Here is a 25545-nt window from a genome sequence, read left to right as displayed (position 1 = left end):
CGCCTGTGGATGGGCCCCTTAAGCTTTCTATCTTCAAAAACACGAAATTTCCGATCGTTCAGTTATATGGCAGCTATAAGATATAGTTCGCCGATCCTTATGAAACTTAGCAAGTCGTAATGTTTTGCCAAAAATAACTTTCATGTTAAATTTGAACTCTCTAACTCTGAAAACACCAAAGTTATACCCTTTCCGATCAATCAGTTATATGGCAGCTATAGGATATAGTCGACCGATCCCGGTCGTTCCGACTTATATACTGCGTGCAAAAGAAAGAAGGGTGTGTGCAAAGTTTTAAGTCGATAGCTTTAAAACTGAGAGACTAGTTCGCATAGAAACAGACAGACGGACAGACGGACATGCTCATATCAACCCAGGAGGTGATCCTGATCAAGAATATATATACTTTATAGGGTCGGAGATGTCTCCTTCACTGCGTTGCACACTTTTGGACAAAATTATAATGCAAGGGTATAACTAGATACTATAGAATTCAAACAAGATATTCCTATCGATGTGCCGATAAAAAGAGGAAATGTATTAAGGCATCCAAGTAGCCCTTTTAAAGACCCAAGTCATTAAAAACAATACGCACATGAAACACTTAAGACCCAGCACTAATTAAACAAAAATATACGTACAATAATTACACATTGGAAAGAAGCATTGGATACAATGTCAGAAAGAAAACGAACATTGATGAGGGAAAATATAATGAGGTTCCTTTTGGAGGAAAGAGCACTTGCACCTGAAAAACCGCCAACTCCCATTTCTTCCCCAAGAAAAGGGAAGGAGATGCCGAAACAAACCACACCTAGTAGGCATAGGGTAGACTGCAACCTGTCCAAAAAATACGCGAAGCCGACTGCCCAGAGCCTGTCGTCATGTCTGACCACCACTGCGCCCATCATAAGAATGGTCGGGGGTAAGTTGGTGGATAAAAAGTTTGACAGGATATTCCAAACCACTTCTTTTAAGGGGCCAACAATCCGGCGGAACGAAGTGTCGGAAAACTGGCACAAACCGACAGTCAATGTCAACTAAAAGCACCAGGAATCCGATTTTTAATGAAAAGGAACACTATTTTAACCACGCAGGAGGTGAAGATGGCAGCACCAGTTATAGAAGAAGTAAGGCCAACATCAAAATGCAATACATCAAAAATACTGGACAACCGACCATTCAAGGATCAAAGGACCCAGACACTCTATAGGTAAGATGGGATTATTGAAAGCGTGTGTATTCACAACTTTTATTTTAGGGAATCCTCGGCACAGACCTTGGCATACCTGCCAGATGTTCTAGACAAGAAGCAAACCTTAGAACTGTTTTCTTTACCTTCAGTGCTCCCTGGGGAGGGGCCCCCGGGTCTAAGGGAGGTCGAGATCCTGGATCGTGCCAGGCAGCGCTGGAAGTTCAAAGAAGTCCTCAAGACCAATTTGAATATCCTTCGGAAAGATGCCAAGGAAAATGCCATTAAGTCCCAGTACAAGCCCCTTCTAGAAGCTTTCGAGTGGGAGCAGTGGATCCAGCGCGAGGAGTACATCCAGGAGTGCCAGATGATGCGCCTGGAGATTGTGATCAAGATGTTCGACAAACGGGAGAAGCAAATGCACTCCGCCTCCAAGTCGCGGATTGAGAAAGCCTGCGAGGAGATCGAGAAGCGCCGCCAGGCCGCCTTACAGAAAAACGAAATCCAGTACAACAGGGGAATGCGCCGCTTGGAGATGACCCTTTCCAAAATCCCCCGAAAGTGGGAGAAGCAATCCCCCTTGGAGTCCCTTGGATCCATGTGCTCTGAGTTCTATGCACCGCTCTTGCGACACGGAGTCGATCCAGCCCGTCGAAGCTTCGTGTCGAAAACTAAACGGAAGGCTTTCGACAGGAGAATCGACGAACTAGATGCCCAGGTCAAAATGAGCAATCTGATATGTCCGTTCAGAAAACTCAAGGACTGGTCCAAGCCAAAGGAACCCATCAGGGAGTACGAGCAAAACTTCTGCAATGAGGAAAATCTGCAGAATCTCTTTGAGGACCTCAGGACACTTAGAACTCAAACAAACGAAAACAAAGAAGAACCAAAGTGCCTCATAAAACGGCGGAAACCATTTGTGCGCCAGGACGGCTCTGTCTTTGACTTCTCCTACTTTGGCGGACTCTACGACAAACCCGGACCCGGAATGGAATCGGTGAGATCGGATAGAAATAGAAAGACCGTATTCGAGTGGAGTTCTAAGGGATACACGGTGATGCCTGAGGGCAAAGTTGAATCAATGAAAAGGGACAGATATAAAAATGATTTGGAGGACATACTGAACTCTTTCGAAGGCACCTACATAGGCTGGGTGATGCAGTTCCTGTCGGACGAAATGTCCCGCCTCCTAGAACAGAGGAAGCTCCACTTTTTCTGTATGATGGCTCAGAAGGAGCGCTGGCGGCGTGAGGCAGCGGAAGGCGGACTGAGGCAGAAGGAGAACGACCTTAGGTTCCTGTACGAAGAACTGTTCCAAGAGATCAACTCGGCCAATAACGAAGTCGCTACAGAGTACATCGATACTATTCTGGACACAGATGTCATTTACGAGACCGAAAACCAGTCTATCATTTCGGTGACTCATATGGCGAAACAAATCGACGCCGACATCGAGCGATGGCTCGAGAGCTTCAAGTTAATCCAGAATCCGCTCACCTTCGTTCCTCTGCGAATGATGCTCAAGGACATGGTAAGTCCCGATTTGGATGCAGCGCAACGCCGCCACGAAAGCTCCCTGATCGTCCAGCACATTTTGGAGGATGTGATCTTTCCGGGTGTTTGGGAGGAACTAGATCCCTTCGATATTGGCACAACGCTGACGAGCGACTTGGTTGACCGCCTGATCGACAACGATCTGTACCTCTTCTCCTCGGACAGCGAGGACGGTATTCCCCATAAGCCATCCTGGTACGAGGCCAGGGCCATCATCAGGAAGCTCATACGACAGGCCGTTCCGGGACGCCGTTGGAAGGAGGAAAATGAACGATTTGCCTTCACCATCTTCGACAGTTTCCTCGATGACTTGTTCGCCGAAATAGAATACCGCTATGAGAACCCCGCACCTGTGAGACCAAATGACATAACCCTACTGCGCGAAGCTCAATCTCATAACAAAATTGAATATGGTGATGATATTCGAAAGAAGGATGCCATTGATCTATCTGAATTTATAAATATGCCCTCCTTATCGGATACAGAATTGAAGAAAGCACAGCTCTTAACACTGATCAAGAAAATGAAATTGGATAAAATTACCATGGCTTTAGGCAACTTGGACGCTTACGAGGAATCGGACCCCGACTTGGAAGTGGACATTTTTATAAAATCAGAAAAGATCAGCCCCATTAGGAATTTACAACCATGTTTGAGCGAGGTTTGCAGCATAACAAGCACTATGGATCTCCCCGACGAAGAACACTTGGAAACTTTTAAGGGCCATAGTAGAAGGAATACCAGGGAAATCGATGTAGATTCTACTGTGTTTGAAGTTGAAGGAATCATTGAAGATTTCGCTGTCGACGACGTTGTAGAGGAGAAAAAAATCGATGTGTCCGAGCCGCTGCCTGAACCTACGGAGGAGTCGTCGGTATATCTTAGTAACACGTTTGTTCAAAATTTCATTGATCACGACGCTCGGGAAACGATTGAGAAGCGTCAAATCAAGAATCGGAAAAAAAAACCTACAACCAACCAGATCCAGCCAACCCGATCGGTCATAAAGTTACCTGAAACTGGCACTGAAAGCGTGGAAGTGGAAATAAAAACAGGAACTGAAAATGTTGATGTGGAAATAAAAACAGGAACCGAAAATGTAGATGTGGAAATAAAAACAGCAACTGAAAGTGTGGATGTGGAAATAAAAACGGGCACTGAAACAAGGGGGCCCTCGACTAAGTGGGAAGGACCTAGGAAGACATTCTCGGTGATAGATCCTGTAGACGCCGACGGCCGCCATTCGGTAGTCTCGCATGTATCTGGGGAAAGGCGCAGTCGCAGTCTGAGCAAGAGCATGCACCAAATGTCTTTCATAGATCTGGACAACGAAGAGCCTCAGTCTGGTCAAACGAATTCCATATTCCAAAGCCTGAATGCCCCGGTGACCGAGCAGATCAGTGACGACGAGTTGGAGATTCTACAACACGAAAGAAAGACACTGATCGCAAAAAGTGGCTCAAATCTGAACTCGGAACCAAAAAATGTAAGCGAATAGTCGCCCAGAATTCGGTTACTGATTCTATTTTAGACAATTCCCCTTACTAGTCATTGTTTAAAATCGACCATGCATTCCCAATAAATGCTGAGAGAATAATACATTAAATATATTAGCATAAAAATACAATGTTCTGTTTAATCCGACTACTCACCTTTGATACCCTTCCTGAGCGTAATCAGACTTGTTCGAATGGTATTCAGAAGCACGTTGAATCGCACCATCTCCTGGACCAGCACGGTGTTCATACTCTGATGGTACAAGGTCGGATACTTGAGCAAGGCGGCGTCTCGGTCGAACAGCTTGGGCAGCTTCTGTAGGATGTCGGTGGCCACATTGGTGACGACCTCCTCGGGTGTGAGGGCCTTGGAACTGCCGCTGTCGTCGCCGCCCGAGCTGGTGTCCTGCAGGGGGATTTGGTACATGGCGAGGAAGGGGGGACAAGTGGGATAAGTGGGTAGGGATAGGTTCTCGGGGAAGCGTGTACTAATCGTTTCTACATAAACCCTTTGTTTTTTCACCAGTTTCTGAAGCGTAGCATGTCAATGAATGAGAAGAAGCTATAAGCAATGTTCAATGTCTCGAAATAAATGTATCTCTACTTACGCGTCGCTCATAGAGGTCCTTTTTGGGAATTTTAAAAAGAGTGTAAATTGCAATGCATTTTTTAAAAGTATTTTAAATGAGTCTTACCCAGCGATCCTTTTTTGAGGCAAGAAAAAAGTGTAAAAAATAGTATAGTGTGATTGAAGGCTACCGAGGCTTAAATCTTCCATTAAAATCCGCAATTACAACTAACATTGAACAACTACTACCCGGTACTCACCTGAGTTAGTAAAGTGTGCGAGAGCAACATATCCGTCTCCTTCTGGTCCCTCATTATGTCTGCATTGGCATGGAATCCAAAGATGGCCGGCGACGAGATTTGCGGCAACTCACGGGTGTAATTCAAATACAAGTCCACCTCCTTGAACACCGGGATGTAGTACAAGCCACTGTCGTCGAGGAAGTGCGGCTTCTCCAGATCAATGATCTCGGGGCAGTAGTATCTGTCCAGAATGGTCCTCAGCGTGCGGCGATCCCAGTCATCAGTGACACGTCCTCCGTAGTTGCACTCACCTGTCAAGTACCGCAGAGCATCGTAGTTGACGGTCTCGTATTGGTTGAGGAACATCCGCAACTGCATCAGGGATATCCTGAGATCCGTTTCGTTGAACTCATAGGGAATGTTCCAGCCGATTGGCCCAAAGTACCGCCGCTCCTGGATGACGGCGTGGAAGAAGCACAGCGAGTAGATCAATTGCTTGAAGATCCTCGGCTGGGTGCAGGACTCATACCACTCCGGGTCGCTGATCGGATCACTGATCATCGAGCGCATGATGTTGGAGCGCAGGCCCTTGGGTGGTTCGTTGGTCATTTTGATGCCGTTCTGAAGCACCACCACCGGGAAGTGCTCCGCCGGGTAGGAGGTGAGCCACAGCCTGAAGTCCGGATGCGTGGAATCCGGCAGCAGGTTCTCACAAATCTTCTCCAGGGAGGGCATGAAACTAGCCGCCAAATGGCAGTTCTGCAACACCACCCAGTTGCCCATTTTGACGCCTTCGTCTATCATCTTCATGGCAATGGGTCCCTGTCCCTGGCCCAAGGACAACGAGAACAAACGATTGGTGCCGAAGCCCTGGTCCTCGGCAAACTTCAAAAGCGTAGCCGTGGGATCCGAGCCGGGGGTCAAGACGAATATCAACGGAACACAGCAGTGCGAGTCACCAAAAGAAGCTGCAAGATCGAATTGCGGCGGATCCACAAACCGCTGGCCCATTTCTCCAGACACGAAATTGAGCACAGCCGGCACCAGCTTATCCGGCCGGAAGACCCGAAGAAGCAGTAGTTTCTGGAATACAGTTAGACGCTTTTCCCAGGCGGGCGGGACTTCCTTGAAATCCTGTGGCATTTTAGAATCAAAAAACAATTTAAATATGCCCGGATTGTCGGTAAAGTTCTCCCGAATGCCACTAAAGTTGGGCAAATTGGTAAGGCGACAGAGCTCATCCCAGTTCTGGACACCCAGCCAGGTTGTGGGGTTTTTGTGGGGATTCTCCAGGCCAATGCCACCTGTCAAAAGGAACATCCATTCGGCATTGTCAATCCTGTTTTCGTGCTTCATCATGTTGATGTTCAATATGAGCGAAAACAGCAGCTTATCCTGTTCAGAAAGTAAGAAAATTTCATTACACTCGAAGAATATGGAGGGTATTACCCAGATTTAAAGTTAGTTTTAGGAAAGAAGACTCCATAAGAATGTTGTAAAGTGTAAAATGTGTGTTGCGATGTGATTGGGGTCCTGAGGGTCAGGGTTCAGAGGCTCACTCGGGCATTAAATGGGCTGTATGGAAGGGTTATCCAAAGAAATCAAAGCAAGGCTGCTTCTCTGATAGTCGTTTTTTTTGCGCAAGCAAATTAAAAGCAAGGGATCAAAGGTCAGGTCGGTAAAAGGGCGACCCACATGGGTGGGGGGGAAAAGGGCCATAATTGACTGAAAACAGCATAAAGCCCTAGAACCGGTTTAGATTATTACTTTCTTTTGGCTAGGTCATCTTTTGATAGCTGCAGCAGGGAAATTATGTTATTCAGGCTCAAAGGATGGACGGTGGGTGGAATAAATGATGAAAATCAGTTTGAAACTCAAAGGAATCGTCCTTGGCAGGAGTATTTACTGCTGCTGGAACTACTTTGGCCGCTTGAAGGGACTGTGATTACAATGTACTTGTTCAGCTGACCGACTTTAATGTCATTTAACTGCAAATTCGCGAAAGTCAAGTCCAACCAGGATCACAAAGCAAATGAAACGCAAAGGACAACCTCGCTTCAAATGTCACATTATCCGATTATGCGCAATTACGGGACTAACAAGGCTAAAGGACACTGCCGGATTACGGTTGGACAAGCGGATGGACAACGTTTGACGGTAATTGGGTTCATCCAATGGGCACTCACACGCTCGAACAGACTGCGACAGATGTTGACGTAGAGGCTGTAGGTGAAGTGATTCCGCAAATCCAATAGACGTGCCGCAATGTCGTCCACCTTTTCCGTGTTATCAATCGACGACATGTACAGATTGACGAACCACACCAGGCTGTACTGGTACATGGGATCAATGTTGGCCAACTCCACTGAAAGAAGCGATTAAAACAGGTGCCAGTTTTGTAAAAGACAAGCTATCACCTATCGTAAAGAACAATATGGTCGAGTGCTCGGCTATGGGCACATAGCTCAAGCGGGCAATGTCGATCTGCTTCTCGGTAGCCTCCGTAATAATCTGCTTCTCGCTGATGTCATTGGCCAGGGCCTTGGCCGAGCTCAGAATCTGAACAGCCGTCTCGTCCTCCAGAATGTTCTCGGCTGAGGAGAGTACCTCCAGAATCTGGTCCTCAGTCTCCTTCAACATGCGCTTGTTCTCCGCTCCCTGGACAATCAGGTTGTTCTTTTCCGCCTCCAGATCAGGACGTTCTCGGGCCACCGTTATGCCCAGTAACTGATCCTGCAAGCCCTGATTGGTGATCATGAAGTTTAGCAGGGTCACCTTCACAGCCACCTCGGGCAGGTAATGGGGATTTCGCAGTTTGGTGGTCATGTAGAATCTGTAATAAGGATTTTAATGAAATCACAATGTAATACATTTGATGGCCAATATCCTGCCAACCTGAAACTGTGATTATACTCAATCACAGAGTCACCTAGCTTGATGCAGAGTGCTCCGCCCTGCTTGAACAGTTGCTTCAGCAGAACTGACTCCAAAATGGGATCCAACTCCTCGCCAATGTTTTCCAGGAGCACCGGCAGCCCAAACTGTATGGCGTTCTCCATGACTCGTGTATAGTCGGCCTGGTTGAGACGAATCACACACAGCTTATTGTTCTTCTCATAGTTTTTGATCCATTTGTTGGCCTGACCCTGAGGATCAATCATCAGAGGCCAGCGGCGGGCATTCCTGTAATTGGGATTCGAGGCATTATTTTAATAATGTGTAGTGGGGCGTGTACTTTAAATGATAGAAATAATATTAAATGCATGCCATTTGTCAACGCAGACCCATCAGTCGAAGTTGGGAATATTAAAAAAGAAAATACCGCATAAATACACATCCAATATTTACGTCAATAATTCATAAGCGTAAATAATGCTATAGAAATACATATTTTCAGTTCGCATTATTCGAATGTATCAGTGGAGTGTAGGGTGTTGGGTGTAGGGTGTGTGTGGTTTATGTGGTGGGTAGTGTTGTTGTGCAAGCCTGTCAGTGTGTGTTTTGTGGGTTTCGCAATAAGAGGAAAACCTCTGGCTTCAAATATGCCAATACATCATGCAAAACGTTAAGCCACAAACAGAACTGAATTACAAAAGGACTTCGACTAGGGTGGGGTTTTTTTTTACATTAAAGGATAGTATTTAAGAAATATTAATGCAAATTTTTATAAAGCCATATAAAAGAGCCACTCCCATCTAGATCAAATGGAATTAAAATTTATTTAAAAACCCTTTCCACTTAATGCCTAAGCCTCTGATTTTCTACACACACATATTATATAGACTAGTGTGTACATCGATTGCGGTTGTTGTGTATGTTGGACACAGCATATACCTATATATTTAAATACATATGTATGTACATAAAGCTATAGCTGCTGCGATAACTCACAACCACGGCGGGATAAAAAATGGGTTTGGGAAACCGGGCATAAGCATTGGGAGCGACCAAAAAAAAAAATAGAGATTGGGAGGGCGGGAAAAAAACAACAATAAGTTGCAGCAGTGGCAACCTAGACGGCGGCAGGAACAGGAGCAGGATCCAGAGAAGCAGCAGCCAACACATGACAAATTCACACCGAATACAAATTGCTCGTGCGAATGAATGAACATTTTTGTAAATTGAAAACTTGATGAATGAAAAATATTTGATGGAAAAACAAAAGAGCAATGTTCCTTTGCATTCGGCGGTGGCAGCGAGTGTTCCCGACAAAAAAGACAACTATAAACGGAAAGCCCCAACAATTTTTAAACAAGGAATTTCGCTCGAAACCCCCATACGATATGTCTGGACACCAAATTCACCAGGATCCCCGATGGGGAGTGGGTCCCGGGTAGGCAGTTGCCATGTGAAAAATTGTGAAAGTTCAAAGCGCATCACCAGGGACCGTGAATGCATAGGATTCAAACAGAGATAGAATTGTTTGTCGCCAAAAAAAAAGGAAATAGTTATGAGAATAGTTTGACAAAAAGAATGAAATGGCGTTGCATTGTGTATTGGCTGAGAATCTGTTGAATGGAGTTTGGGATTTTTCCACTTTCCCATAGTAGAAAAAAAACGTTCGACAAAGAGAAATATATTTTTGCAGAATTCCTTGAAATTCCTCGCAACAAAACGAGTACATAGATTCTTATTTGAAAGAACACTCTTTTAAATATTAAAGTAGTCCACTGTTTTCTACTTTCCATATCACTTAAACTACAAACAGCCCTTCTCTCCATGATGATACTTAAAATTCAGACCCTTAACAAGCTCTACAAATTGTTTCTGCCTTTTTCGAATTAACATTATTTAATCAAAAACAGGGTCCTCGAATTTCAGATGACTGGCATGACCCTAAAACCGGCTGGCGAAACGAAAACATCCGCACCTGATACCCCCGATATAAAAGGGAATGGCTTTTTACGATGCTGAAGGCGGTCACCATATGGGCTACGTGTCACCCGAAATATTAAGCAAATGAATGTTAATAGTAAAGACGACACGGGGACATCCCTGGCGAGGTGGCGCCACCCTCCTCCCAGGATGTTTGCCAAATACAAATACACAGGCAACTCCATGTGTGTTCCATCATGCAGGATAGACAAAAGCCCGAAACTAGAGAGGGCAAGTCCCCCAGGATGTGCAATCGTCTATCGCTATCGTATCCTTGTATGTTCTGTTCTATCAACTACCCCTCTGGCCTGCGTAAAAATTAAACCTAATCCGCTCTGGGCGCACATTAATCAATTGCTTATACAGGACGAAGAGTCTGAGACTCGAGTTGCCCTTGCTGCCCGCATCCTTGGTTCGCGTTTTGTCCCCCTGCCCTGGCTCCTGCTGAATCGCATTCGGAAAACCGATGGCCCTCAGGTATTTTCGGGCATGCTCCAAATTACTTTGAACACTTTCGTGGAAAGCAGCCAGGAATTTCCTTTATTAAATCGACATGGAGTGGCTTGGAACGAACCAGCGAGCAACCGGCCTGGAGTGGCATGTGGCCTCCCGTCCTCTGACCTCCGAGAAACTCACCAGATGCGTAATATACGCATCTTACATGAAAGCCTCCCTCCCGCCTTAAAAGCCCTTTTACACAGAGAGAAATCGGGACAAAACAAGAGGACTTTACAAAAATACTTAAAATTAGTGAATATTTTAAAGAAAATAATAAAAAAGAATAGTTTTTAGGGGAACATTAAATAAATCCCTAAAAAATCAATAATTTTCTCTTTGTGTAATTTCCATTTCCCTTGCCCTTTGTACCTTTGACGGGGACTAGGGCCACAGCATCCACCACCGCGATGGCGTGTCCTGGCAACGAGTCCTTCTGGCCGCATGCGGGTGTGTTGCCTAATGCGCGCATGCAACCCCCCTCCATCCGCCTCCTCTATTCCGCCTAAACAGCTACCCCAGCTACCCAGCTTCCATTCCGCGCTACCGTGCAGCATCCGGTGCCGTTCTCACACTCGCAGGCGTATCTTTAATTTTCCTAATACGCGTGAATTCTAACGTTTTATGTTTTGTAATTAGAAAACGAAGAAACACAACAGGGCGACTGGCAAAAAAATAAAAAGGAGCCACGACTGCCGTGGATGCCGTGCCGCTGACAAGCGCGGTGGCAGGGTCGTAATTACCGTGTCAGGTTGTTTAATTGATGCGAGTCGGCTTAGCGATCGCACGGGGAGCAGTGCCAGATGTTGCCACAACTTGTGGTTACAAAGTATAGAAGTTGAGAAATGGTGGCAATAAACCCCAATCCGTAGACAATGATTAAAAGTATTAATTGTACCAACAAACCAAACAGAAGAGGTCCGCCCTTTCCACAAATTAAATTAATAGTGTGGTCCGTAATGAATAACTCACTTCATCATAATGGCACTCTCCACTGAGAAGGCGTCCGTGGGCAGGCCGCATATGTTCCAAAAACGAATCTCAACCGGTTCTCCGAGGACCACGGCCAGCTGGAAGTCGGGGGTGCAGGTTACACCATAATCGAGGCACTTTTTCACCCACGCCTTTATCTGGTCCAGTCGAAAATCAATGGTGAAGGGTCCCAAATAGGCCACCACGCCGGACGAGATCAGCACGTCCCCGGTGACGCTCTTGAAGCTAGCCTGTAGGTTTTTGGCCGTCTCCGACCACCGAGTCCTTTCGCCGCCCAACCCAGAGATGAGCTCCTGGGCACGCTGCAATTTCTTGGTGCAAGCCTCGTGCTCCGCCAGCAAGATTCTAAAAGAAAAAGTTCATTAGTATAGTATATAGAAAGTATCGGAAGATAACTCCACCCGTATTGACGCAGCTGCTCGTCTAGTATCTTCTGGATGGCTGCCAGATTGGCCTCCACCCTGGCCAACTGGGCCAGCTTCTCGTTGAGCGTCTTCATGGCCGCATTGTAGGTGGCCTCGGCCTCCGCCAGGGCAATCTTTTTGGGCGCCACCACCTTGGCCACCACGTCGTATTTGGTCAAGGCGATGACCCAACGGCACAAACCTTCGCAGGCCGTCGAGGCGCTCTTAATCTTATCCGGATCGAATGCCTCGTTGTTGAGAATTCGCTGACCCAACTTCTTCATCACCTCGGGCGGAATATTATCCTTATCGAAGTTGAGCAGACTGTCCAGGAACTTCATGTCGCTGAGCACACGTTTCGAGGGCCCCCAGTAATCCTCCACAGTGCCCACGCCACTCGGATTAGGCACCTTATCCGGCTTCACGTCTTTGAGAATACAAACGGCTTCCATCACAATCTTCACGCCAATGGGCGGGCTCTTCATGGTCTTGACCACAGCAATATCGGCAGTGGTCAGGGTGTTCAAGGCGGCCAGGGCTGACTCAAGAATGGGCAGGGCTTCACCCAGTTTCGCATCGCACTCCTCTTTGATTTCCTGGGCCACCGCCGCCTGTTCCTTGGCAGCCATCTCGTCCATCTTGACTATTTCTCTCTGCTCCTCGGCCAGCTTGCTGTCCGCCGTGACTTTGGCAACCTGCTCGGCCACAATCTCGGATGCCTCCTTCAGCTTGGGCTCTAGGGCAATCAACTGCTCCTGCATCACAGCCACCTGCTGGGCAGCAATGTCCAGCTGAGAAATGCCAGTCAAGTAGCGGTTTCGGTTCGTGGTAATGTTGCTATAAAGGACAAAGATGCCATTTAATATCCCAATTAGAATAAACACTCACTTTCTCTTTTGACTCAGCAGCGCCTTAAAGGTCTGAATCAACTCCAGATACGAGGTCGGGGTGACATAGTTGTAGCGGTGCAGTCTCGAGAAGAATTTGGCGGACAAGATCTGGGTGGAGATGTGGAACTCCATGCACATATCGATGGCTGTGCGACGTTCCAGGGCAGTCAGATCCTCGCTGGCCAGGAAACGAGATGACACCGCCAGCAGAGCATCCTCTGGCCAGGGTTGGAACCAATCAATGGTACAGCAGTTGACGATCGAAGGGAACTTTCGGATGCGGGTTCTCAAAGCCTCTCCAATGGGCGACATGGCCAGCACAATGTGGAGCTGGTCTTTACAGGTCTGTCGGGTAAGGAAATATATGTTATAACACGGTAAGATAATAGTGTAAAGACGGATTGACCGACTTTTCTGAAAAAATATTTAAAAGATAGATTAGAGATCGGACAAGAGAAACGACTATAGTCGGGGACTCTAATAAATCTACTACTAGGATGAATCATAGGTCATTTGTATCCCACCGTGACGAAAAAGTTAAAGAGAGCCACTGGAGAGCCATCGGTTTGGACAGCTTTGTCCCTCTGCTTGTCAATCTGGGCCATCTTCTCCACCACTTCGATCTTCTCTTCATTGGAGAACAGATTGGGCACTTCGCCGGAGTTGAGCAAATTGTTGATGTCCTCCAGGAAGGATTCGTCTTTGATCTGAAAGAGTCTAAAAGAGTTAGCGAGACCAAGACCACCCCAAAAGAATACAGTCCAATTGCCAATTGTGACGCTTCCCCACCTGAACGTCCGTAAAGAGGAAGACGCCGTGCATCTCGGATGCCCCAATTTTGCGTAGGATGGCCTTGATGTCCTCGTGGTATTCGTACGGCCCATACAATCGCGTGATTTCCACCTGGAACAGCTCATAGTCGCATATATGCGAAGCCAATCGAGTCAAGCTCTGGCGTCCGGATCCTCCGACCCCGATGAGCAGAGCATGGCTCCTCGGCTGCTTTATGATGCGGCATATGCGCGACAAATGCTCAATGGCGAAGCGGAAAAGCACCAGATTCATGGGCTTCTTCGACATGTTGTTATACTCCACCAGATACGCCTCAACCACACGCCGCAGTTCCTCCAGGTCCTGCACCTCCACATAGTTCTTGGTGTCCGCCTTCGGGTTGGTGAAGTCACAGTAGATAAGCTGCCGGAAGTCGGACTCCTGCAGCTGTTTGTCCTTCTCCACCAAGCGGCCGAACAGCCGCGAGGGATCCGTATTGAAGGAGCTCTTCACTGTGGAGCAAAGGTTTTCGAACAGCCAGGTACGATCCCCATCCTCCACCAAACGATCGCCATACACCCGCAGCACCTCATGCACCCACAGTCGCCGCATGGAGTTCACATCCTCGGTCGCCTCCGGCACGGACAGCAGAACCCCCTGAATAACCCTCGAGAAATCGCGTAAGTTGAAGAGATAGTGCGACTTGGCGGGGGTGGGAAGCAGATTCAGTTTGGCGTCATTGTAAATGGTCAGAGTGGCACCCACGATCTCGTCAATGCAAGGATCGAACTCCTTGGAGAAGCCCCTGGGATTTGGTTAGGATTAGGTGATTGGAATTTCAGAAAAAGAAACAAAAGGATGCTGACATTCAAAGGAAATCAAGGATTACTTACCTAGTGTCCAAGTGCCAGAGGACGATCTTACTGAAAATCGTGGTCATGATCTCGTTGTTGAAGTCATCGATGCCTATAACGTTAAAGAATCGCTGGAAACGAGGCGTCACCGTGTTGCCTGTGGAAGGAGGACCCATGGCCGTGATCATCTGCAGATCAATCAGTTTCATGGGGATTATGTTTTTCCGGTCGTACCACATCATGTGGTCGAGCATCATCCGGAGCAGCTCAATGGGAGGCTGGGCGCCGTAGTTCTCCTTCAAAGGCATGGAAACATCGTCCACGAAGATCACGAAACGGCTGTTGAGCGGTGGACCGAAGACGCCCTTCCGTCGTTTGTCCAACTTGGACATGATGATGTCCTGTGTCTGGTTGGCGGAGGTCTGGGCCGAGAAACTGATCAGCAGGGGCTTGTATACGGACAAATCCATTTTCTTCAGCATGTAGTCGATCACGTAGACACTCTTCCCTGTGCCGGTGGGGCCCACCAACATCAGGGGCTTTCCGTGGCGCACCAGGAGGTCCAAAACAGCACCGATTCGAACGCTCTCGTTGGTTTGGATGATGATCTGATTGACGGGAATATCGCGAGGAATGGGCGGCGCCGAGTTGACATCGTCCTGCCAAGGCTTCCACTTGCCCTTGCCCTCCTTGATGTACCTATAATCGAACACCGAACCCTGCTTGGGTATCGGGAATATGAACGGCTTGGGCAGGGTCTCCACGTAGAGGTCCTCGGTGACACCATACATCTCGTACAGACTTTCCGGGAACGTCTTCTCCATGAGAGCTCTGAACACAATGTTAAACTTCTCACGGCTGTCAGCATCCAAGGCTCCGCCGAGGGCCCAAATGCAAGAGAACAGGAATATACCCTCGGTCTGGGCCCGGAAATCCAAGTCCGATATGTTAGCCACATACTTCTCGTCCCTGAAGTCGTCTATGAAGCACTCGAAGAAGTTCATCAGGCTGACCATTAGGTTGGCGTCCGACGTGGGGGCGATCTCCCTCAAGCCTTTCCGCACAATGTACAGCAGGATGGGGCAGAAGCGTGAGACCAGCATCGATATCAGTTGCTTGCTGACCGTGTGGAAGGCGGCGGGCAGAGTGTTCTTCCACGAGGCCACCAAAGGCTCCCATCCCAATGAACTAGGCTCCAGATAGATCATTCCGCATCTGGACACTGTGGCCGGGGAGGCCACCTCCAAGTCCATGGGCTCAAACACCAGATTCGTGGTGTTTGATAGCTGGATAATCTCGCCGGACATCAGACAGAGCTTCTTGTTGTCGTCCAGTACAGTGTTCATGTTCTCGATCCAAATGGCGTCCACCGGCCCATCGAAGATCAGCCACTTGCGGTCCGGCGAATCCGACACGGCAAAGATTCGATAGTTGACCGCCAGAATGCCATCGCTCCACTCATGGGACACCGCATCGAACTGGCCGTACAGCTGGCCCATGGTAATAGCCTTTGGGTTGATCACCGTGTAAATGGCTTTGTTCTCGGAACCATCCTGGGGATTAAATAACGTGATTAAGGATACATAGCAGTATGTTGAAAAGCTTTACCGTCTTCTCCATGCATTCCAGTGCCTCTGCTAGGACACGGTACGTTGTAGATTTCCCGCCAAAAGGATAGCCCACCAACATCAGGCCATGTCGCACCACGATCATCTCGTACAACTAAAAGTATGCAAGTAAAAATAAGAATAAAAGATAATATCCTTAATGACAAGATATAGTAGGGCCTCACCTGTTGAACTTTCTCCAAAACAAAAGGAGTACATTGTTTGTTTTGTTTCTCGCAGGCTTGCTGGGTGCAACGATTGAAGAGGACATAGTCCGCTTCGGGTAACACAGTACCCGGGAACAAATCGGAGGTGATGCCCTGGAAGAGGGGAATATCCTGGTTCAAGAACTTTGGCAAATTGACGTCCTTGATGGAGCGCAACACTAGAATATTCTCGTTTTCGTCGCGGTAGCGAAGCTTCAAGGCACCGGCTGCTTTCAGTACAGATTTTACGGCTCGCATTCCGTAATCGTAGTGGCACTGGGTACTCAACTGCTCCGAACAGAGTCGATAGGTGGCCACGATCTTTACGGAAAGCGGCTTGGCGGTAAGGAAACCGTAGGAGTACAATTCGATCTCAGAGATCAAAGCATAGTCCGGCACCATCATGGCCACGGAACGGAACAGTGCCTATAAATTAAAGGATAAGTTTTCTGCCGAGATCTTTAAAAGAGTTTCCTTACCTTCAAGTTGTCTGGTAATTCGGATCTTCCAGCGTAACCTGGATTCATGGTAATAAACACGGCACAAGTGGGATCCAACGTCAAGGTGGTGCCCTCAAAGATCAGCGTAGGACTACCAGAGTTGATGCCCCGCTGAATGGTTAGAATCTGCTGAGCCACCACCGACAACACCTCCAGATCGATGCGGTTGAACTCGTCGAAGCAGGACCAGGCTCCACAAGAAGCCAATCCCTTGAAGAACTTACCCAGGGCTAGGTAATCCAAGCCATCGGAGCAATTGAACACAACACACTGCTTGGCAACGGCCTTGGCCAAATCCTTGGTAGTCTCCGTCTTGCCAGTGCCGGCAGGACCTTCGGGAGCACCGCCCAAATGCAGATTCAGGGCTGCAAACAAGGTGCGGTAGCAACGATCCGTCAGCGGAGTGACCACCAGACGAGGAGTGTTTCCAAGGTACTCATAGCCATAGGGCAGCGAGCAGTTGATCATGCGTGTGTCCAGGTTGTTATCCTCCCAGTAGTAACGCAGCTGGCAAAGCCATTGGAAGTCCTGCAAATGAAAGGAAGTAAGTGGATTAAATCAGAGGTATTGATGATTCCATTGAGAAAACCCCACCTGCAAATCCTCCACTCCATTAGCCACAATTTCGGCCAGCACATCGCGGGCATGGACATCCAGCACCACGAGTGCGCCCAGAGTAATCCGATTCTGGGTGTTGAGGTCTCCGCGCACCAAGTCCACAATCTTGTTGATCTGCTGGATGCACTTTTGCAGATACTTGGCTAGGTTGCCTTTGGGATCTTCACTCTCGAAGCACTCGGTGATCTCCAGAGTCCAGTAGGTCAGCGAAATGGACTGGACACTCTGGCCAGGCCAGGTGAGCACCCAAACGTGTCGCACCATCTTCACATAGCTGTAGAAGGCCTCTGAGACCTTGTGATGCAAACTCTTCTTCATGTCGATCTCCAACTCGAGCAGCCACTTCTCCACTTGGCCACGGGCCTTTGATGTCGAGATGATGTCCACCAGGATAACCTCCTCGCGCTCCGAGGATCGCATGGCCGTGACGTCCAGCTCCTCCGTGAAGTTGAGCGTGGCGATGCCCTCGAAGCACTTCTTTAGGTGAGGCTGGACACGCATAGGGTCCTTCGTCTCGGACAGGATCTCCAGCAACTCGTCGTTCGAGAGGAAGAAGAAGCGAGGGAAGTACAGACGCTTCTTCTCCAGGTAGGCGTTGAGACCCTTCTGGATGACCTCCAGCAGGCTGTAGGCCTTCTTGAGCTTGTCGTTCATCTTGTCGATCTGCACCACGACCATGACTTTCGGATCGCTGGCCACCTGTTTCATCAACTCTTTCCATATCTGAAATGGAAAATTAGAGGAGATAAGCATTTTTAAAACAATGTCCTGGGGCCTATTCCCCTTTCTTAAAAGTTATTCAAACCCCAAATAAGCAATTATTAATTTTATCGACAAATAAATAAACTCCAAGTTAATCCAAATCCCTATTATTTGGAGCTTCCCTTTGGAAATCAATAAATTCTTAAATTGTATTTTCCTTTGTGCTCCGAAACATCATCCTTCCCTAATCCCGTTTGAAATGCTATTGTTGGAATATCCTTAAAGTGGACAGACAAGGGGCGAAGACCCACCTACCCACCTTATCCACGGCACTGAATCGTCGTCCCTCCTCGGGCATCTGCTGTTGAATGTCCGGGCTGCTGAAGATGGGCTCCAAATACATCCAGGTGGCTTGCACGCGCAGCCACTCGTCCAGAATCTCCTGCAGCAGCATGAGCTTGGCCTCCCACTTGCTGTAAAAGGACAACAAAGGTTAGCCATGTGTGATTTGTCGTCTGCGAGTGACACTGACGGGCCAACAAAAAGGCCGCCCTAAAAGGCATCCCTAATGGCCATCGGGCTTGGAAATTACTCAATAAATTTTAAAGATTTTGCCACGAGAATCATTTGAATAAATTCCAAATAAATTTAAGAGAATTGCGGTGCTTACATTATGTCCGCCTCGAAGGGTTTGATGTAGGGAGAACTCTTCATGGTCTGGGTCTTGATTATTTGATCGTCCAGCAGGATTTGGATGTCGTCCACGGCAGCCAGCTTGAAGGTTCCAGAATCCCTGCGGGAGACATTTCAATTACAGCATAGTTTGGGGGGGATTCACGTGAACAACTCACCTGTAGGGCGAAACGGAGAACTCCACGCCTTCCCATTCGTTGACCATCTTGGCCATTGCTCGCTCCAGGTTGTTCTCCTTGGTGGCACTTTCCGAAATGGCCTCGAACTTGGGCACATACTCGTCCAGCTGGTACTCGATGATCTTCTCCAGCGTGAGCTCGGGCGACACCTTGATGGGGAACCCGATAATCTCCGACACGAGCTCCCAATGGCGAGCCTTCATGCCCGGGTTGCCCAGAGTGTTGATGATCGGCATGTGTTCGCGGAAGGCTTCGATCTGGTTCTTGACGTCCTGGATGAGCTGCATGGTCATGGGGTGCTCGCCCATCTGCTTATCCAGCTTCTGGATGACGCGGTAGAAGTTCGAGACATCCGTGTCTATCTCGTCGGGATCGAACGAGCCCACTTGGGAGTGCATCCACAGGTCCCACTTGTCCATGAAGTCCTGACCCGCGTCGAACAGCGTCTTGTAGGGTTTCAGCTGGTCGTGGGCCTTCTTGCGCACCGGGTACTGGGAGAGGTCCCAGCCGTAGGAGGTCTCCTCCTCGTTGATCTGATCGATGGTCTCCATGGCCTGTACCAGGCGCTGATCCAGGACCCCAGCTCGCTTCTTGTACCGGCTGAGCTGCTTAAAGTCGCCCCAGGTGTCGTAGGTCTGGACCTGTTCGTAGTAGGTCTGCAATTCTCGGCGGAACAGCTCGATGCGCTTCTTCAGCAGCTCCTGGTACTCGATTATCTTCTCGGCTATGATGGCACGATGCTGCTCGAAGATGGAGGGCAACTTCAGGTACCACTGGAAGGAGTTGCTGTTGTTCTTGATCTCCAGCGGAGAGTACAGCGTGTGATCCATCAACCAAAGGATTTCGCCCATGTTCACCTTCAGTCTGGCTTCCATTTCCGGCGCAAGATTCTCCTCGGCGTGTACCACATACGCCTTCAGCTCCATCAGCTCAGCCGTGTCCTTCGGCACAGTCAGAGCCTTCTTGGCAATGGCATCGTATTCCTTGCCCAACCGCGAGATCCTGGCCTGCTGATCAGTGACCATTCTGGCCAACAAATCCAACTGCAGCTGCCGGCATAGGGTCTCTAAATGAGTAATAAACTTGTCCCGATGGAACTCGTAGAATCCCATCCGGATAACAGCCCACACCTCTTTGGCAATGCGATCCTCCTTCTCCCGGTACTCGTACACCATCTCCGAATACTGATCGAAGGTGGCCTCGCTCTCCATGAAGTTGGCCACCCGCTCCGCATCACTGCCGTTAATGAGGTCAATAAAGGGATCAAAGTCCTGCAGACGCAGCTCCGGACCGATGCGCTGCTCCTCCAGCATGGCGCAAATTCGGTTCTTTGTCTCCTGGACAATACTGTCCGGCACGTTGGGAGTGAGGAAAATCTTCTTGGACACCACCAAGTCTGTATATAGTTTGCTCTCGATCCGCGGATGCATCTGAATGCTCTGCAGGATTGAGTCAATCACACGCAGGAGTTCGCTCTGAATCTTGGAAAAACTTGGGTTGAATTGTATCGTGTCCTCGTCGGCCAAGATCACACTTATCTCGAAGCCTGGATTGGAGTGTCCATAGTCGCAGATGAAGTCTGCGTAGGCCTTGAGGCTCCGTATGCAAATGTCCTCCAGCTGCTGGGTCATCAGAGCGGCGACACAGTTGAAGAATCTCTTCACCAGGGTGAAGCGCCGGATGTCTGGCAACTGGCCGCGTTTGCTAGCCTTCAGCAGGGAGGAGTGGATCTCGCCGTACCAACTCTCCTCCAGCAAGGTCTTGCCGGCATCGATGTTGGCTCCACAAGCATACTAGTAAGTATTCAATTAAAAATATAATTAAAATTGTTGAAAATTATCAAAACTGCGACTTCTTACCACAAAAGCGAATAGGGCGAACGGTGCCTCGTTCTTGCCCAGTTCCTTGCTATTGATGAAGGTGGTGTCCTTGTACTTGATGCTCCACAGCTCCAGGATGTTGGCCACACTTCGATGTATGCAGAAGAGGGTCTTCATCAGGACATTGCGATTCTCATCATAGCTGCCAACATAAATTGGATGAAAAAGTGGGAGGAGGCGGCACAGTTAGTAGCGTCTTTTTATGCAAATTATCTCGAGAATAAGGAAAACTTTTCACTCCAGCAATTCCGTCACAGCCCATTAAGCAGTGCAGGGAACCGCAGCCGCCCAACCACACAAGGCGGAAACCACCCACCCACCGAAACCATTCAAGGGCCTGGCTTAATGATGCCAAATGCTTGAGGGCAATAAATTAGCAAACCTCACGCGGATGTGAATATCGATGGGCCTTCGACCCACTTTGGAGGCCTTTTGAAGAAACAAAAGAAATCCTAAACCGCACAAGGTGTTGGGACGAGAGATGAGAAGAAAACAAGATTTATTTGATGACTAAAAAGGGCAAACTTTAATGGAAAAAATACCATAAGAACTACTACCTTATAAAGTCAATATACCATATTCCTAGGATCTATTTAGATCCTCAAACACTTCAGCCTGTCTTTACTCTTTGGATAATTTGAAAATAAGACAGCTTGTCAGCACTGATAAGAGTAGGCGATAGAGTAGGAGGGAAGGATGTCCTCCAAAGTGCCGCCCCCGCAGTGTCAGAAACAAGTTCAATTCGTTTTTAAGCATATCCTTTTTGGAATTTATGTCGTGCTGATTCCTTGAGCCGAAGCCGCAGAGCCAGAAGCAGTGAGCCCAGGACCACAACCACGACTCTTCAGCGCCCCCCGGACAGCTTACTGTTGCTCATCAAATGTCAAACCAATACACAGGAGGACTTAACTTTCTGGAGCATCCTGCATTCTCCCCATCCTCCAGCCTTTCCGCTTTTCCATTTCCGTGGCATTGTAGTTGAAAAAGTGCGGTTAAAAAGTTTTTGGCACGCCGCAAAGCGATTTCTCGCGTTCTCCCCATTGCAAGAAGCTTTTAATAATGTCGCACGACTTTCGTTATTCTCCATATTTTGTTCTGCCCCCCCTCCCAGTCCTCTGGTCTTTGCCGGCAACTTTGTCAGCGGCTCAGGAGGCGATGTCTCAGGATCCGAAGCCAAAGTTATTTTCATAAGATTTCGCGCCCTGCCGACTCAAAGGGCAGCACCAATTCATTTCGTAAAAATCCGATTGGGTTTTTAATTTACAATGAAAAACCAGCAAACCGACTTCCACACACACGTGAATCCTCCTCCATGGCGGGGGGGGGCTTGTGTATGGGGGTGTTCGAGTGTTTGTGTGTGGGTGTAATTGCATGTCAATTGCACGCTTTTGGCATTTCGGCAAATGGGAAACCCCCTCCCTACGCGAAACCGGGAAGCCGAGTCTCGCACATTCAATTATGGTAACTTTTTCGTTGCCTTTTACAACGCGGGTGTGGGTGTGGATATGGGTGTGGGGGCAGGTGCTGTGCGGGCGGTGGTGTAATTCATTTTAATTAAAAAATTTGAATCTCCCACATGCGGGGCTAATTTAAAATTTCACCCTTTTGGCCCTTTGTACTAGTGCACTACCAGAGGATGTGTAAACCAAGTTAGGAAGGAGCTCTATTTGGAGATCTCTAGACTCTGGAGCAATGCATACTCACCGATAACGCCAGAAATTGGTCATTTTCTTAACCTCTGCTCGTTCTGGTGTTTCCACCTTGCCCACACCACCCTCCTTGGTCAGCCGGTCCAGGACAGTGTGGCGCAGGACAAAGTCCACGACAGCCTTCTTCATGGCGAACACATAGTCCGCCCGCACCTCCGCGATGTTCTCGTTCAGGGCGGACTGCCATTTGAAGAGCACCGGTGGCACCAGCTCGGTGACTCTATAATTATTACAACATAAAAATAGTTTGAATTATTTTTTAATTAATAATTTGCATATAATCCCAATCAATTTCCATTCTGTCCACAAAGTAATTAAATTTTATGTCGGGGAAAGTAAATGAAGTCCTGTATTAGGCAGATTAGGCGGAATTATCAACGTTTCAAAGAGACAGCCATATGCAAATTTCTTTTTACGAATTTATATAAAAATAAACTGAAATAATAAGCCCTAAAGCTAGAATTTTAATTAAAAAATATAATAGTTATGAATGGCTTAAATAACAAAACCATTTTCCATTTTCTACATACCTATGTCTCCAATTAATATAAAAGAAATAAACTAATAATACACCTAATATACTAGTTAGGTGTATCTTAAATAAACCATTAAAAACTTAAATCCATTCAGGGGTGTAACCTGTGACCCCTGAACCCGTCACCCACCTCTTTAAGATTTTTTTGCTCAACGGCGACACATGGATGGTGTCTATGCCGTGCTTAATATAGTAGTAATATCGCAGCACCTCCCGCTCATCCTTGTCGGGAAAGCTTGTGCCAGCGTTAGGGTCCTGGTCATCGTCCATGTGGAGGATGAGCTCGACCAGCTTGCGGCGGAAGTGCTCCCGCTCCAGGCGCATGGTCATGTAGTTGGCCTTGGGCGCTGTATCGCGCTTTTGTCCTTTCTTGCCGGTCTTCTGTTTCTTGGGGCAGAGGATGCTGTCGGGCAGGTCGGACTGCATCTTGCCGTCCAGCAGGGAGCTGGCGCATTCGGGCATGTTCAGTTCATACCAGAGGCGGCGGGCCTTGTAGTCGGGATTGGCCTTCGATTGCAGGATACTGTGCAGGACGTCTGGTTTGGGACGGGTGTACTGCATCTTCATCTTCTCGCATGGCCGGCGCGCGCCGCATATTGAGGTGAAGCTGGGAATGCTGATCTCCCGATTGGGATTCTGTCGGTTCTGCATGGTGCGGCCTGGAATTCAAAGCAAACATTTAAAAATAACGTCTTGCCGGCAAATACGGTTTGTGTATTTACTGAGCTAAAAATGTTTGATACAAGGGTTAAGTCATGGCTAAGCCGATTAGGTGGCAACACCTAAGTTGACTATCGATACCACCCCTTTGCACGCGACTGACCGGCTTTTGTGCCATCACTAACTATCTTTAGAATTGTGCAACCCGGAAAATTGTCAAAAATTTATTTCCTCCAATAGCTACAAATAGCGACTTACCTAGTCGTCTTCCAATCAAGGATCAGCCAAGGATTTCTATTTACGCGACGCAACGCGTTCAATTGGACCGAGTTGATCCGACCATACGAAGGAGTTGAAAACAAATGCAAAAACACACGTTTCCCGAGTTTCCCCTTGTTTAGAATGAATTGATTTTTGTGGCACACAACGATACCGGTCGACTCTAGTTGGAAAAACAAACACCAGACGTTGCCCGTGGCAGCAGGCAAAGAGCAACAAGTCTTACCTCACAATTCGAAACGATTTTCATTTAATCTGACTTGGTATTTTCTTTTGAAAACTTCTGAAAATATCTCGGTTGAAAAATGCTTGGGCAGAGGCTATTTATGCGGGCAGTACACACATCCCGGCTCCTGTACGCCGGGCCCAGTGCCGGATCGGGTCTGGAGAAGAGTGCTCTGGCTGCTCTGAGGAAGAAGACTGGATACACTTTTGCCAACTGCAAAAAGGCCCTGGAGCTTCACAGCAACGATGTCAGTCTGGTAAGTAAGAGGTCGCCTTTTAATGCCACATCCTCTTATGTAATCAAACACCTTTCAGGCGGAGAAATGGCTGAATGATCAGGCGCAGTCGATGGGTTGGACAAAGGCCACCAAAGTGGCGGATCGGGCTACAGCCCACGGACTAATCGGCATTCTGATCAAAGGAAGCCGCGCAGCCATGGTGGAGCTTAACTGCGAGACCGATTTCGTGGCCAGGAACGACACATTCAAGCGGTTTGTGGATCACGTTGCGAAGATTTGTCTGCACTACACCGACCAGACAGAATTCGATGGAGATCTGTGGAAGGTATACCCTCAAAGGAATTTTAATTTTCATCTAAACATTATATTGTAATCCTCTATTAGCTTGGTTTTGACGAAGATGCCTTGAGGCACCTTCGCACCGATGAAGGACGCACCCTGGGCGACCATTTGGCCCTCTTGATCGGAGCTTTGGGGGAGAACGCCACCATCCGGCGAGCGTTGTGCTTCAAAGTCAACAACGACTTGAAGTTGGTCGGCTACGCGCATCCCGCGCCCACGAATGTTGGATCCACCGAAGGCATCACGCAGGTGGGCAGGTACGGAGCCGTCATAGCCTACCGATCCACACACAAGCTGCTGGACTTTGAGTTCCACAAGAGCGTCTGCCAGCAGATCGTGGGCATGAACCCCAAGAAGATTGGCGAATACGACAAGGACAAGCCGAATGAGAACAAGGACGAAGAAACATGCCTTATCCACCAGGAGTATCTCCTGGACGCCGACAAGACGATGGGTGAGGCCCTGAAGGACCACGACTGCGAGATCGTCGACTTTCATCGCTTCGAGTGCGGCCAGCCGTTGCCAGGAGGAGTAAAAGAGCACATCCAGTCGCAGAGCAGCAACTAACTATAGTCTAGTCACTAGCCAACTGAATTGTTACAAACACCAACCGAATATTGTTAACCCCCCGCTTCTGAGCTCAGTTATGGTCAAAATTTGCATGTAAAACCATTTACCAGTACAAGTACACACCAAGTGATGATCAGAGTCCCCCCCCTGTGTTGGTGTTTTGAATACTCCATGAGTCATGGCAAAAAATTGGGGTGACCAGCCAGGGAAATGTGCGCCTGCGCAGAACGGGAAGCACGCCTGACTGGCTTTCGACTGCGGGGTTAG

At 48.2% G+C, this 25545-nt stretch overlaps 3 protein-coding genes across 4 annotated transcripts in view; 2 read left to right on the top strand and 1 right to left on the bottom strand.

Moving 5' to 3' along the window:
- Dhc36C (Dynein heavy chain at 36C) overlaps window positions 1–24016 on the bottom strand; it is a 32933-nt gene extending 8917 nt beyond the window's left edge. Inside the window, exons 1-22 of one of the 2 annotated variants that reach the window (XM_017251692.3) lie at window positions 23882–24016; window positions 23094–23622; window positions 22424–22648; window positions 20699–20861; window positions 18819–20632; window positions 18638–18760; window positions 18287–18440; window positions 17242–17988; window positions 16627–17175; window positions 16127–16573; window positions 15943–16056; window positions 14374–15887; window positions 13499–14285; window positions 13234–13416; window positions 12708–13054; window positions 11817–12656; window positions 11395–11760; window positions 7948–8235; window positions 7470–7885; window positions 7239–7417; window positions 5071–6447; window positions 4399–4648 (exon numbers count right to left, since the gene is read on the bottom strand). In XM_017251692.3, the coding sequence (XP_017107181.2) occupies window positions 4399–4648; window positions 5071–6447; window positions 7239–7417; window positions 7470–7885; window positions 7948–8235; window positions 11395–11760; window positions 11817–12656; window positions 12708–13054; window positions 13234–13416; window positions 13499–14285; window positions 14374–15887; window positions 15943–16056; window positions 16127–16573; window positions 16627–17175; window positions 17242–17988; window positions 18287–18440; window positions 18638–18760; window positions 18819–20632; window positions 20699–20861; window positions 22424–22648; window positions 23094–23614 (11404 nt within the window). In that variant the 5' untranslated portion in view covers window positions 23615–23622; window positions 23882–24016. Of the gene's footprint in view, window positions 1–4398; window positions 4649–5070; window positions 6448–7238; window positions 7418–7469; window positions 7886–7947; window positions 8236–11394; window positions 11761–11816; window positions 12657–12707; window positions 13055–13233; window positions 13417–13498; window positions 14286–14373; window positions 15888–15942; window positions 16057–16126; window positions 16574–16626; window positions 17176–17241; window positions 17989–18286; window positions 18441–18637; window positions 18761–18818; window positions 20633–20698; window positions 20862–22423; window positions 22649–23093; window positions 23623–23685; window positions 23735–23881 lie in introns of those variants that run through there. The other variant, XM_070277498.1, reaches the window with a different exon arrangement.
- On the top strand, window positions 576–4357 carry LOC122322200 (uncharacterized). The gene is made up of 3 exons (XM_043213757.2): window positions 576–925; window positions 979–1213; window positions 1262–4357. The coding sequence occupies exons 1-3, from the start codon at window positions 676–678 to the stop codon at window positions 4242–4244; spliced, it is 3468 nt and encodes a 1155-aa protein (XP_043069692.1). The 5' UTR covers window positions 576–675; the 3' UTR covers window positions 4245–4357.
- A 65-nt stretch (window positions 24017–24081) lies between the features above and the next one.
- Window positions 24082–25419, top strand: mEFTs (elongation factor Ts, mitochondrial). The gene is made up of 3 exons (XM_017251693.3): window positions 24082–24384; window positions 24443–24691; window positions 24751–25419. The coding sequence occupies exons 1-3, from the start codon at window positions 24208–24210 to the stop codon at window positions 25273–25275; spliced, it is 951 nt and encodes a 316-aa protein (XP_017107182.1). The 5' UTR covers window positions 24082–24207; the 3' UTR covers window positions 25276–25419.
- Window positions 25420–25545: the final 126 nt, after the last annotated feature.

The sequence above is a fragment of the Drosophila bipectinata genome, chromosome 2L (genome assembly GCF_030179905.1).
Source record: "Drosophila bipectinata strain 14024-0381.07 chromosome 2L, DbipHiC1v2, whole genome shotgun sequence".
Classification (NCBI taxonomy): Eukaryota; Metazoa; Arthropoda; class Insecta; order Diptera; family Drosophilidae; genus Drosophila; species Drosophila bipectinata.
Note: the sequence above shows the minus strand (reverse complement) of the source record. Positions and strands in the feature narration are given on the sequence as shown.

Bases quoted from the DNA above. Each gene is read 5' to 3' on its own strand.
- LOC122322200 (XM_043213757.2), top strand. From the start codon at position 676: ATGTCAGAAAGAAAACGAACATTGATGAGGGAAAATATAATGAGGTTC. The intron at 926-978 runs GTAAGTTGGTGG...ACTTCTTTTAAG, and splicing joins CATCATAAGAATGGTCGGGG to GGGCCAACAATCCGGCGGAA. The intron at 1,214-1,261 runs GTAAGATGGGAT...CTTTTATTTTAG, and splicing joins AGGACCCAGACACTCTATAG to GGAATCCTCGGCACAGACCT.
- mEFTs (XM_017251693.3), top strand. From the start codon at position 24,208: ATGCTTGGGCAGAGGCTATTTATGCGGGCAGTACACACATCCCGGCTC. The intron at 24,385-24,442 runs GTAAGTAAGAGG...AACACCTTTCAG, and splicing joins ACAGCAACGATGTCAGTCTG to GCGGAGAAATGGCTGAATGA. The intron at 24,692-24,750 runs GTATACCCTCAA...ATCCTCTATTAG, and splicing joins TCGATGGAGATCTGTGGAAG to CTTGGTTTTGACGAAGATGC.